The sequence below is a fragment of the Ascidia mentula genome, chromosome 2 (genome assembly GCF_947561715.1).
Source record: "Ascidia mentula chromosome 2, kaAscMent1.1, whole genome shotgun sequence".
NCBI lineage: Eukaryota > Metazoa > Chordata > Ascidiacea > Phlebobranchia > Ascidiidae > Ascidia > Ascidia mentula.
The window spans coordinates 279910-293855 of NC_138567.1; the positions used below are offsets into that span (position 1 = coordinate 279910).

At 40.3% G+C, this 13946-nt stretch overlaps 1 protein-coding gene and 1 long non-coding RNA gene across 6 annotated transcripts in view; one reads left to right on the plus strand and one right to left on the minus strand.

The window, feature by feature from the left end:
- The window catches only part of LOC145889440 (uncharacterized), a 102203-nt gene that overhangs the window by 60243 nt on the left and 28014 nt on the right, over positions 1 to 13946 (plus strand). For both annotated transcript variants that reach the window (XM_082980398.1, XM_082980399.1), the window contains 3 exons: positions 2093 to 2827; positions 3181 to 3291; positions 5952 to 6062. In XM_082980398.1, coding sequence (XP_082836524.1) covers positions 2093 to 2827; positions 3181 to 3291; positions 5952 to 6062 — 957 coding nt within the window. The remainder of the gene's footprint in view (positions 1 to 2092; positions 2828 to 3180; positions 3292 to 5951; positions 6063 to 13946) is intronic.
- On the minus strand, positions 11340 to 13538 carry LOC145889442 (uncharacterized). Of its 4 annotated transcripts, none has more exons than XR_014399506.1 (5): positions 13338 to 13538; positions 12935 to 13042; positions 12705 to 12785; positions 12287 to 12403; positions 11340 to 11499 (listed from the first exon to the last, which is right to left on the minus strand). It is a non-coding gene; the product is annotated as an uncharacterized LOC145889442 (long non-coding RNA). The 4 variants fall into 4 exon arrangements; XR_014399504.1 differs by having other exon boundaries at positions 12693 to 12785; XR_014399507.1 differs by lacking the exon at positions 12705 to 12785.

The following is a 13946-nucleotide window of genomic DNA, read 5'->3' on the forward strand; positions in this document are numbered from 1 at the left end:
TGCGTACGTAGAAAAAGAGACAGAAATGATCGTTTGTTAAATCCAGGTTCATGATCGTTGTGCGCTATTTCTTAGCCGTTGAAAACTTCGGTTTAAAATATCGCACGCTCCCAGCCCCTTTAGCCTGAAGACGTTGATATTTAAACCAAAGCACATTTTCCGCCTGTGAATTTCAGTCATAACTCGGTGGCGATGCGACCAAGGCTACCGCCCTATGGCATCTTCAGGTGCGATACATCGAAAAACACATAGGTTGTCTGTGATCGGTCGACCGTCAATCGTTTCATGAAATGTGATGAGACCCGTGTTGAGCGGGAGAAACCTCGGTAAATTGACTGGATTTCCTATCCAGGCGTGTGGTGTGTAAAAAACGTAGAAAGCAAGGTTTGTCAACGCTTCCACTGTCCATTTTGAATCGGGACGCTTTTGCCTGATGATTTCCAAATGATCTGCTCCAGCGAGCTTTTGAAAGAACGCGAAACATCATCCCACGAGCGGATCAGAAAAGGTGTGGGGAATTGCATTGTTATCCGACGCATGAAAATATCGTCGTTCCCCAGAATGGTTTCTAACGTGAAACCGAAACTGCAATAAATTTTGAAAGTTCTCTGGCCGTCGCCTAATGTGACGTGGACCATGTGATCAACACGTGACCAAACGATCGACAGCGAAAAATTGTACAATGACGTCACACGTCCAATTCGGGCGTCTGCCGGCGGTTGCTCAACGGAAACATATAATTGTCGGTTCGAACTGCCGTCTGCTTGCAAAGCAATCGGTGATTTTGGAGTTCTGCGACAAATGCAATAACTTCATTCAAATGTAGTAATTATGTGAAACGAGTACTACCTGAAGTCGCTCACGTGTGAGGTCTCCGCGGACGACGGTTTTTGGCAACGCGTTTGACAAACCAAGATTATTCAATGCGTCATTGTATGCCCACTAATAGATTCCATTGCCCCGAATCCCGGAAACGTATGACTCTGATTCCGTTCCGAGTAGTCCCCGATACAGCGATCTGGACGCATGTAAAACCCGATGCGATTACAAAGCGTCCCCAAACAGTTAAACCAAGATAATAACACTGCTCTACGCCAGTTCCATGCAGGCAATCACCACTTTCGTCGTACATTTATAGCGACAAAGCCATTTGTTTTTTGCTGGGTTTGAACTTTTCTCTTCCAAGTTTACGATTTCCACCTCATGTCGTCGGGTTTAAAATTCCACGCCCGTAACCCGCACACGACAAGGTCAAACTGATAATGGTACGAATCGGTAATTGAACCCAATTATACCAACATGAATTTCCCACGCCGAGATCAGCTTCAAAAAGCGATACGCGAAATAATTTTCACCGAATGGCATAATTTACGCATGCGACATCAAAAACATTGACGAATCACATTTTATTGCAACTGAGCGGCGAATATAATTCACGCAATTACGACCTTTGTAATGACATTAATCACGACGACGTTTAGACGTCGTCCGAATCATACAGGAATCAATTCAACCGCCATTAAAACGATTTAGCTTTGCAATGGCCGAAATCAAACAAGCTTATGCACATCGAGACGAAAACGGCTAACAACTCGATGGACAAGGGTCAGACCGGGGTCATGACTAATAATAGTGTCTCTCTCTCGGCGCTCTCGTTCTGGTTCAGGGAGAATTGTAACGTACTTCCAAACTGTCTGCAAATATTTTTTCGTGCGTCATTAGACGATGTAAGTGATTAGGCGAAATATATATCGAAGACGTTTTAATTAACCAAACACTTTACACATGAAAGTAGTTCAACCTCATACACAAGTTTTGCCATCTCAAAGTTTCATCAACAAGCGTAGATTATATTTAAAAACTGGTGTAATAACAGTGGATTCAGGAGTAATGTAAGACTGCCATTAAAAATTAACATTTCGTACAAATTGCCACCGATATCTACAACACATGAACCCAATTTAAAATATTATCTGTAGTGACGTAGTACTGTAGTGGCGTAGTACTGTAGTGACGTAGTGGTGTATCAGAATATTTAGAAATAATGAGAATTTTTTTTCTCTTTTCATAATTTTAAATGTTTTAATTTCAGATGTAAACACCAAAATTTATGTGGATTTGTTGAAAAAGCAAAAATATTCCGAAGCAAGTAAAACAAAGAAACAACTTTCAAGGTCACTTGAAGGTCTTGGGGCAACTGCAGAAGATTTGAAAACAACTGGACGTAAAAAGAGAGGAGAGGGAAAATGTTTGGAATCGATTTTATTGTACGAACTTGGAGGTGAATTTTATTCAAGGCATCACGATGACGTGAGAGGGGTGGAAGGTGTGAGGGATTGTGTTCTGGGGTTGTATCTGACATGCAGAGATTTGATGAAAACATCGGATTTGAATCAAAAACTAGAAAACAAACGAATAATTCGTGGTCACGTGATCCCACTGATGGAAACGATGAGACTCAAAATACAAAATATTAAAAACGTGGAAGAAGGAATAAAATCTCGAAATGAAGTGTGGAGTTTGCACAGGATTGAATTGAGTCAACTTTCAATCGGAGATTATTCGTCGAGGGAATCAACAATTAAACTTGGACTTGAAATGATGAGGAAACAGTTTGGTGAAAACTCAGCAAAGCATCGAGTGTTCGGAGTTTTGTTACACAACTTTGGTGTTGTTTGCATGGAAAAAAATCGACTGAACGAAAGCGTCGATTTTTATCAAAAAGCAATCCAAGCTTACAGAATGGCAACAGACATAACTGAGGAGGGAAGAAAGGAGAGGATTGAAGGAAGTGAAAACAATTTACGACGAATTCAACCAATGTTGAGTCAGTGCAATTATTGATAGAATTTATTGAGAATTACTAAATCATTAGTTTGTATATTCACTCACTAATTTCTTTTTTAGTCCATGAATGCTTTATGTTAAGAATGTGGGGTTTGGAATTTTTAAACATACTTTGAGACAGGGATTTGTCAAATACATAAAGTTTTGTTGCCAAGTCCAACATTGTCCTCCACAGTAATTTTCATGCCTGATAATTTGCCACAAGAATTTGTTGATCTGTTGAACGGCATTAACAGGGGTTGATTTAATATATTTGGTATGGTGTTGTAACTATGACATAACTTCATATGATGAAAGTTGTGCTATTATAGGTGAAATAATTTCTTGTTGTAGCAATTCGAGGAACTGAAGAGCTTGCAACCACCTCCCGTGACGTCACTCACCATCGGCCATCTAGTGGTGAAACAAACGAGCAGATCGTGCAGAGAACGGTTCACCAAACAGGTAACCAGAGATTTCTATTATAAAGTAAAATGTTATAATACTGACTCCGTGCATTTAAATTTGGCTCATCACCTCAAGCCTTAAATCAGTGACAGCCACTCTAACCACTAGTGGTAAGTCTTCCACGTTATACAAAGTAGAACTGGGTTTGGGATCGCTTTCATAAACAAATCAAAATGAATGGCGTCGTTAAAAATGTATAGGGACAACCTCAAGGCTGCAACAAAATGTCCAAATATGTAAATAAAGTAAGTCATGCTTTGTCCCAAGTCCATCCCATGTATTATAATTACTATTGACTAAAACAAGGGTTGGGATCGTATAAGCCAGGGGAGAAGAACATCCTCACTAGGCTCAATTCCCGCGCTGCCGAAATAATTCCGTAACAACTTTGCGAGCACGCCTGGACTCTGTCACCACACCCACTGGTTTCGCTATAGCAACACTCAGGTGTAGTGTCTTTTTATAAATGTGTCTTTTAACAATGAGTTTTGACTTTTAATGCAACCGCCGCCACTGAGGTCTGGTGATGATCTTGTTGAGTATTTCAATACTTTTGAATCGTACTGCGAAAGTATCGAAGCGACGGACCAGGTTAAACAGCATTTGTTCCTGGCATTCATAACAACGTTATGAAATAAGCAATAGAGGATGGTGATGGTAACCTCTATGCAATCGAATATAAAGAACTTAAGAAACTTGCCTTGCGCCATGAGACCAGTGCTGGACGATCAGAGAGGCAACGCGAAGCACTCACAAGATGCGTGTAATTGCCCTGGGAAACGGGACGCTTATTTGTTTACGTCCGCTCAGTAATACGGCGTACAGCAGTAATTCGAAGGCTGTCCTGAATAGCGAAGTACTATATAACACTACTAAGAGGGATACAGGGCTGGTTTTTGGTGGATACCATCCCGGTATTGACGTCACGTTGCAATCAAAAGAACCTGGAATGGGAGCGGTATTAAATAAGGTGGGAAGAATTGAGATGCAACCAAACAACATGTCTAGGAACTGACAACCTGAGGCCGGAATCAAAGAACTGAAACACGCAAATCTGTCGCTGTTCCGCCCAGACCATACATCTGAGCGTAAAAGCCGCAACTGCTGTGGTCGTGTTGGGCTGTCCTTGGTAAATATGCTATTAACCATCGGCCGAAAGGACAAAGAGAGCGTGTGGTTTTGTTTCCAGATGTGCCATGTCGGGACAGTTGACGGAACACCGACGAAAGTTTGAACCACATGTAACACATCACCAACCAGCAGCAACAGAGCCCGTTGTCCCGCGTTTCCTCCCACGTTTTGTGACGTTCACAATCGGCAAAGAATTGATGTTTCTATGCTTGACGTCATATCGCCGCAAATATGTACAGAGTTATGCGCATATCGCTACCCCTCTTCACCGACTTACGGAAAGGGAAGGAGTTTCGTATGGGATAAATGTTACCATAACGAATTCCTTTTACATGTGCGCCAGGAAACAAAGTTGAAAAAAATATTTTCATGTTAGGAATTAAATTTTTTCGCGTAGTTTAATTAAATTGTTTCTGTTTCAGATGAAAACATCGACCTAAATTCCCTGATAGAAAAATACGCGGATTTGTTGGAAAAGCAAAAATATCCTGAAGCAAATGAAACAAGAAACCAACTTTCAAGGTCACTTGAAGGTGTTGGGGCAACTGCAGATGATTTGAAAAGAACTGGAGATAAAAAGAGAGAAGAGGGAAAATGTTTGGAATCGATTTTATTGTACGAACTTGGAGGTGAATTTTATTCAAGGCATCACGATGACGTGAGAGAGGTTGAAGGTGTGGTGGATTGTGTTGGGGGTTTGAGATGGACATGCAAAAATTTGATGTAAACATCGGATTTGAATAAAAAACTTGAAAACAAACGAATAATTCGTGATCACGTGATCCCACTGATGGAAACGATGAGACTCAAAATACAAACTATTCAAAACGTGGAAGAAGGAATAAAATGTGTAAATGAAGTGTGGTGTTTGCACTGGATTGAATTGAGTCAGGATTTCATAGGAGATGATTCGTCGAGGGAATCAACAATTAAACTTGGACTTGAAATGATGAGGAAACAGTTTGGTGAAAACTCAGCAAAGCATGAAGTGTTCGGAACTTTGTTACACAACCTTGTTGTTGTTTGCATGGAAACAAATCGACTGAATGAAAGCATGGATTTTTATCAAAAATCAATCCAAGCTTACAGAATGGCAACAGACATAACTGAAGTGGACAGAAAGCGGGAGATTGAAAGAAGTGAAAACATTTTACGACGAATTCAACCAATGTTAAGTCAGTGCAATTATTGATAGATTTTATTGAGAATTACTAAATCATTAGTTTGTATATTCACTCACTAATATCATTTCAGTCCATGAATGCTTTATGTTAAGAATGTGGGGTTGGAATTTTTAAACATGCTTTGAGACAGGGATTTGTCAAATACATGAAGTTTTGTTGCCAATTCCAACATTGTCCTCCACAGTAATTTTCATGCCTGATAATTTGCCACAAGAATTTGTTGATCTGTTGAACGGCATAAACAGGGGTTGATTTAATACATTTGGTTTGGTGTTGTAACTATGACATAACTACATATGATGAAAGTTGTCCTATTATAGGTAAAATAATTTCTTGTTGCAGCAATTCGAGGTACGGAAGAGCTTGCAACCACCTCCCATGACATCACTCACCATCGGCCATCTAGTGGTGAATCAAACGAGCAGATCCTGCAGAGAACGGTTCACCAAACAGGTAACCAGAGATTTCTATCATAAAGTAAAATGGTATAATACTGACTCCGTGCATTTAAATTTGGCTCATCACCTCAAGCTTGCCTTAAATCAGTGACAGCCACTGTAACCACTACTGGTAAGTCTTCCACGTTATACAAGCTGGGTTTGGGATCGCTTTCATAAACAAAATCAAAATGAGTGGCGTCGTTAAAAATGTATAGGGACAACCTCAAGGCTGCAACAAAATGTCCAAATATGTAAATAAAGTAAGTCATGCTTTGTCCCAAGTCCATCCCATGTATTATAATTACTATTGACTAAAACAAGGGTTGGGATTGTATAAGCCAGGGGAGAAGAACATCCTCACTAGGCTCAATTCCCGAAATAATTCCGTAACAACTTTGCGAGCACGCCTGGACCATGTCACCACACCCACTGGTTTCGCTATAGCAACACTCAGGTGTAGTGTCTTTTTATAAATGTGTCTTTTAACAATGAGTTTTGACTTTTAATGCAACCGCCGCCACTGAGGCCTGGTGATGATCTTGTTGAGTATTTCAATACTTTTGAATCGTACTGCGAAAGTACCGAAGCGACGGACCAGGTTAAACGGCATTTGTTCCTGGCATCCATAACAACGTTACGAAATGGGCAATAGAGGATGGTGATGGCAACCTCTATGCAATCGAATACAAAGAACTTAAGAAACTTGCCTTGCGCCATGAGACCAGTGCTTATAACGGGACGCTTATTCGTTTACGTCCGCTCAGTAATACGGCGTACAGCAGTAATTCGAAGGTTGTCCTGAATAACGAAGTACTATAAACACTGCTACGAGGGCTACAGGGCCTGTGTTTGGCGGATACCATCCCGGTATTAATCAGGTACGAGCAAAGCTTGGTTGCAGTCGCTCAAGTCGACTTGGACTCGGTGCTCAGCCCAGAGGTCACGTTGCAATCAAAAGTACCTGGAATGGGAGCGGTATTAAATAAGGTGGAAGAATTGAGATGCAACCAAACAACATGTCTAAGAACTGACAACCTGACGTCGGAATCAAAGAACTGAAACACGCAAATCTGTCGCTGTTCCGCCCAGACCATACATCTGAGCGTAAAAGCCGCAACTATGCCGTGGTCGTGTTGGGCTGTCTTTGGTAAATATGCTGACCATCGGCCGAAAGGACAAAGAGAGCGTGTGGTTTTGTTTCCAGATGTGCAGATGTCGGGACAGTTGACGGAACACCGACGAAAGTTTGAACCACATGTAACACATCACCAACCAGCAGCAACAGAGCCCGTTGTCCCGCGTTTTCTTCCACGTTTTGTGACGTTCACAATCGGCAAAGAATTGATGTTTCTATGCTTGACGTCATATCACCGCAAATATGTACAGAGTTATGCGCATATCGCTACCCCTCTTCACCGACTTACGGAAAGGGAAGGAGTTTCGTATGGGATAAATGTTACCAGAAAGCTTTTGGTGATCTCAAGGAACGTTTACCTGCGGCGCCCATTTTGCAATACCCAGATTTCGCACGGCCGTTTGTGGTCGATACAGACGCGTCCGATACCGCTGTTGGATGTGTTTTGTCACAGAACGTGGACGGTAAGGAGAGCGTAATTGTCTATGTGAGTAGATCCCCAAGCCGTGCCGAAAGAAACCATTCCACGACGCGAAAAGAGTTGCTTGCTCTCTGCGACCAAACTGTATCGATGTTATCTTTTAGGTAGGAAGTTTTCCTGTGAACCCAGATCTTTCTTCTCTTCTACGTTGGTTGCGGCAGTCGAAGGAACTTTACTGACAATGTGGGTGGAATATCTTTCCGCGTTTGGCTTTGACCTTGAACACAGGCCGAGAGTAAAACATCGAAACGCTGATGCGCTGTCACGTGTACACGACAGTGACGTAGACCCAAACTTCCTATACAAGTTGACGACAGAAGCGGTCGAGATGCAGGTGGTGGAGTTTAAGACATTATTTTGCTACAGCCTAGAAGACATTGCGGCACATCAAGAAAACTACGATGATTTCTCCGTTGTGATGGATTGGTTAAAAAAGTTGTGCGCTCCAAATTCAAAACCATACGACGTCACCCCCCTTTAATTCGATATTTGGTGGTCGCTCTTCCCTCGCCTGAGGGAAAAGGGAAAGGTTTTGTGCGTGGAAACTGATTCTGGGGTAGAGATCGTACTTAAAGTAGTTCTCCCTCCAAGTTTAAGACAAAGGGGTTATGGTTGCACTACACGATAACGTGCTCAGAAGTTGTCATCTAGGCATCACGAAGACCCTCTCGGAAGTTACCAAAAGGTTCCACTGGTACAGGTGGCACGAAGACGTAGACCAGTTTTGTCGAAGATGCAGCGATTGTCAATATATAATAAAAAACCCGCACAAAGGACACAGACACCATTGTTCACTCGACGGAAAGTAGCTCAATGTAACGAGTGGAGGTCGATGTGGATGGTCTTCTACCATTCACGCGACCGGGGTACGAATTTCCAAAGTAATTTCTTTTCCGAGTTATTGAGATTATTGGGATCAAAGAAAACCCGAATCACCGAATGTCGACCCGCGTGCAACGGTGGAAATACGCAACGATATAACCATTATAACAATGCTACGTAAATATGTAAACGAGACGAACACAAATGGGACGAAGCACTACCTGCGGTGGTTGCGGCTTACAACGCCCACGAAAGTACCGGCTTCCCATCCCACACGATTTGACAGAGCGATCACTACGACTGCCCGTAGATTTGGTCGGGGGAACGTCGCGAAGGAGAATGAGATATCGGAAGCTGAAATCCATCGTTTACGCGATTGTTTGGAGCTGACGGAGAAATTTGTGCGAGAAAGTCTCCGACTCCACCGCCGGCGGATGAGAAGTCGATCGGAGACAACATTGGACGCCACATTCAGTCGGTGATCGCGATTTAATCCAGCGGTCCCTGTGGGAAAATGCAAAAAGCTGCAAAGCGCTTCCGAAGGACCCTACTACGTTGTCGAAGTGTTCGGCCCCGTTAACTATATCATCGAGGACGCGGCTGAAAAAAGCAAACGTTTCACTTGAATAGGATGAAGCCGACAACCGATATCTTCCCGGCAGTGGACGAAAGTGTGCGAACCGATCAGGAAGATGAAGTCGGGAGGAAAAGTTTGGATACCGAGCAAGCGTCCCGCCGATTGGAAGACCCTTTGTATAATAACCTACCAAGCAGGCCGGTGCGGGAACGCAGCCAAACAAAGTTCTGTCCATCGCCAGAAACATAATCCCAGCGGAGTGGGACAGTCTTTAGGTTGGAGGGAATGTTGTGAAAAACGACCCACCACACTAATACTTCTCTTCATTCTTACTTCTGTTTTGTGAATTTTTTATTTGAACTTTATTGTAAATGCACACAACGCCCCGCACTATTCCTTGTTATGTCGGTTTTCTTCACTTGCGTTTCATCCAATTTCCCTTCGGTTGATGATTATTTTTGCACTGTACAGTGGAAGTTTGCCACGTTACGCTCTAGTGATTACGTTTCGCTCGTTGATTGGTTAATTGGCTTGTGACATGAGGCGACTAGGCCTAAAAAGTGGATGACTTGCTAGTCTTGGGCATTGTGTTGTATGTAGCGATTTGTTGGTGTTTGGAATGCGATTTAATTGAAGTAAGTCGCCCATTTATTCAACCCAGTATGAGGTATTTAGGTTTTGATGGTGAGCCGTTATTTCAGGGTCCGGGCCTTTTACGAATCAGTAAGGCAGCGTTGGGGTAAAGATCTTATTTGAGGTTCTAGGGTTGTGTTTGGGGGTCGCCGCTCAAATCCTCAGTAGGCTCAATTCCCGCCCTGCCGAAATAATTCCGTAACAATTACATAAAATACAAACCATAGATATCGTAGTGCTCTGCTATGGGGTTTTCTAGAATAACCTCCCATTTAAAACATTCTTAACTTGTAATGCTACAGATTATACTGCATCGTTTTGTTGATAAAAATACACATACGTCAGCAACATGAAGCAAATACTTTTACCTTCAGTGTTTATTGATGCAGGTTATTTAGTAAACCTACACAAGTGATATATCTATGGTATATTAGTGTAAAAAATATTGCTGCAAACGAAAACGGTAATCTACCAGTTCTTACCAACATAAGTTAGAAGGTAAATTTAACGAAAACCCCATATTTAAAAAATATATACTTGTTGTTCTCTAGCGCCACTAATGTTTTCCGCCATAACGATGACCTTTGACATGAACGCCAGGAAACAAAGTTGCAAAAAATATTTTCATGTTAGGAATTAAATTGTTTCGCGTTGTTTAATTAAATTGTTTCCGTTTCAGATGAAAACATCGACATTAATTCCCTGATAAAAAAATACGCGGATTTGTTGGAAGAGCAAAAATATCCTGAAGCAAATGAAACAAGAAACCAACTTTCAAGGTCACTTGAAGGTCGTGGGGCAACCGCAGAAGATTTGAAAACAACTGGAGATGAAAAGAGAGAAGAGGGAAAATGTTTGGAATCGATTTTATTGTACGAACTTGGAGGTGAATTTTATTCAAGGCATCACGATGACATGAGAGGGGTGGAAGGTGTGGTGGATTGTGTTTGGGGTTTGATGCTGACATGCATAGATTTGATGAAAACATCGGATTCGAATCAAAAACTTGAAAACAAACGAATAATTCGTGATCACGTGATCCCACTAATGGAAACGATGAGACTCAAGATACAAAATATTCAAAACGTGGTAGAAGATTTAAAATGCATAAATGAAGTTAATTGTTTGCACAGGATTGTATTGAGTCAACATTCAATCGGAGATTATTCGTCGATGGAATCAACAAATAAACTTGGACTTGAAATGATGAGGAAACAGTTTGGTGAAAACTCAGCAAAGCATAAAGTGTTCGGAATTTTGTTAATCGTTCTTGGTTTTGTTGGCGAGGAAACAAATCGACTGAATGAAAGCGTGGATTTTTATCAAAAAGCAATCCAAGCTTACAGAATGGCAACAGACATAACTGAAGAGGACAGAAAGGAGTGGATTGAAATAAGTGAAAACAATTTGCAACGAGTTACAGAATTGTTACAACACAGTAGGCATTGTGTCGTCACATAGCCAATGTGTGAAGTAAACATGATTGAAAACTTTGTACAGTTTTACTTGAAGCAAAAACAAATATTGATGATTTGTGTAAATATTGTGTCACTAAATGTGAATTATATCCATGCAATGATTTGTAAATAATGAAAACTGTTATGATATCGTTTGACAATGGGAATACATTAATTTTGTTGAGAAAAAGTGAATAAGATTATTTCCCTTTGTAAGAAACAAGGAAGTTTCATATTGTTTATAACTTGGGATTGTTGGTGGAAATCCTGCCAGGTCAGTTTTCTGCTTGTTCGAGTAAGTTTTCATCATTTGCCTCCAAAACATGGAAGTGTTGGTTGTGTTTTCTATTAAATAGATGGCTGTTTGTCAAACAAAGATTGAAATACAGAATATTCATAACATTTTCAGCAACAAAATTAGAAAGTTTTTGAGAAAAAAGTTTCAAACTATTAAATTATCAAAGATTGACAAACCCAGGGGGCATGAGAGGAAAAAATGTTCCAATGAAACACCCCCAGACCCAGTGGTGGGTTTCAAATATTTTAGCATCTGGTTTTTTCATTAGCAGCATGTCATAGTAACCGCGGGATTACAATGCAGAAGTGAAACATAGGCCTACACATGCACTTGTTAACAACCGGTTCGCTTGGGTCGTTAAATACCAAGAACCAGTTCCCACGAACCAGATGAATCCCACCAATGCCCAGACCAAAATTACCTCAGGGGCCACAGAGCCATGAAAATCCCTTTAAACAACTACATTACTATTCTTGCAAAGAAACAGGGGTGAATGTGGTGTCAGGTATGTTATCTGTTTGTGTATAAGCTGCAGACAGATGGCCACTGTTTCGACCTAAAAGGTCTCATCAGTGCAGCTGGTGTGACTATTAGACGAACTTTGCAGACCAAACGGCCAAGCAAAGACTTCCACAAGACAGACCAAACGGCCAAGAATGTTATCTGTTGTTCACCTAAAAATTGTCACTAAAATTTTAGCAAGTAAAATTTAGCGAGGTAATTTTAAACCTAGGGTTGGGCTCATTCTGCCACAAGTGTTAAGCACAAGTACTGTATACATGGGTCATTGGGCAATAAGCTACACTATATAATTAACAAACTACAAATAATTACCTTCTAACCTGGGAATTACAAAATGAACCAGTTTGTGTTTGGATAATAAACATCACAATGCTGTTCACATTCAGTTTGACAACATTTGTATATCAAGCATCCTTGCATGCAAAGAACCTGCAGCAAAAATATAAGTTACAAATGGTTGCTGAATAAGTTATGTTGATTCCAACAGAAAAACTATGCTCTTCAATTTAGAACAAATATGACAACAGCTATGGCTGGCACACAAGGTGATAATTTGATGAAACACCAAATAATTTATGAATTTATGTTTCAATGCCATATATCTGACCCCTGAAAAAAGGCTGCTGTCAAACCTAAGGTTACTCGATCAATTTAATTCCACATTAATAAAAGTACAACATAGTTTATGACTTCACAAAGTACATATAGAATCCGGTACCACTTAACATACTGCGTCACACGATATCGCTTGGTTGCAAGCTTATGAGGTCCCAATTTGTGTTGTCTGATCTCAATGTTAAGGGTATGTCGTCTATATAGAAAAATGTACAGAGTTAATTAGGTTTGAGCTCCACCTCACTAGGAAAAGAGGACTTACTGCAAAGAAGACGGTAATAAACATTACGTTACTGACAAACATATTACAATTTAAAATAGACTTCTTGCATAAAGTTAACGTACTTTCTTCTTCCAACGTTTGTTCTGCCACACAGAAAGACTTTATCAGGGTTTGGTACCAATCTCATTCAGTTTGACAACATTTGTATATCAACCATCCTTGCAAATAATCTGCAGCAAAAACATAAGTTCCAAAAGTTGAATAAAATGGTGGATTCCAACAGAAAAACTATGTACTTAAAAACAAACTATGACAGGGTTATGGCACAAGAGGTGATAATTTACCAATTTATGTTTCTATGCGAAGTCAAATCAAATCATGTTTATTTTGCGAAAAAAAGCAACTACGCAGATGAACAATATACAAGGAAATGAAATGGCATGGGTACCGATAAAACCATAAAGGTTATCGAGTCAAGTGCCCATAGAAGTCATTAACATTATGAGATAATTTGTATAAACTGACCTGCTGTGTTCAAAAGCAGTCCTGAAGGTAACTTGCACATTTAAACCGAAAACGCTTGATCATGTTTGGGACAAAGCCGTCTGCTTTTTTGAAGCAAAAGTTTTATCAAATATGTGCTTTGATTTGGAATATATAACCTCTCTTTCAAAGTTAGTGAAATATCCATTCTTACCCTAATGATTTAACATTGACTGCTCCCGATTTGCATTCTGAGGAAAAATGATGTACTCATCAAGTCAGTGCATTTATTTTCATGTATATTAGCAATTTGAAACATAAAACATTATTTTTTTTGGAATACCAAATAAATCACAAAAAAGTATATAACTGTTTCAACAGGAATCATATATATGTAAGTTGCATATGATATGTATATGCACCATTGATAGAAGAGGCTCTTCTGGAACCCGAGTACTTAGTACCATAAAGTATTGATGCGCTAATAGAATATTTAACACAATAACAGTAAATTAAGTTAATTTATCGTGTAATAATTTGTCAACTACTAACTCTTTACACAAACGCAAACTTTTAAACAAGGGTGCCATCTTATCTGAATAGCTTTGGGGAAACCCCACCTAAATTGTTGGAATTGGCGAAGGGAATGGA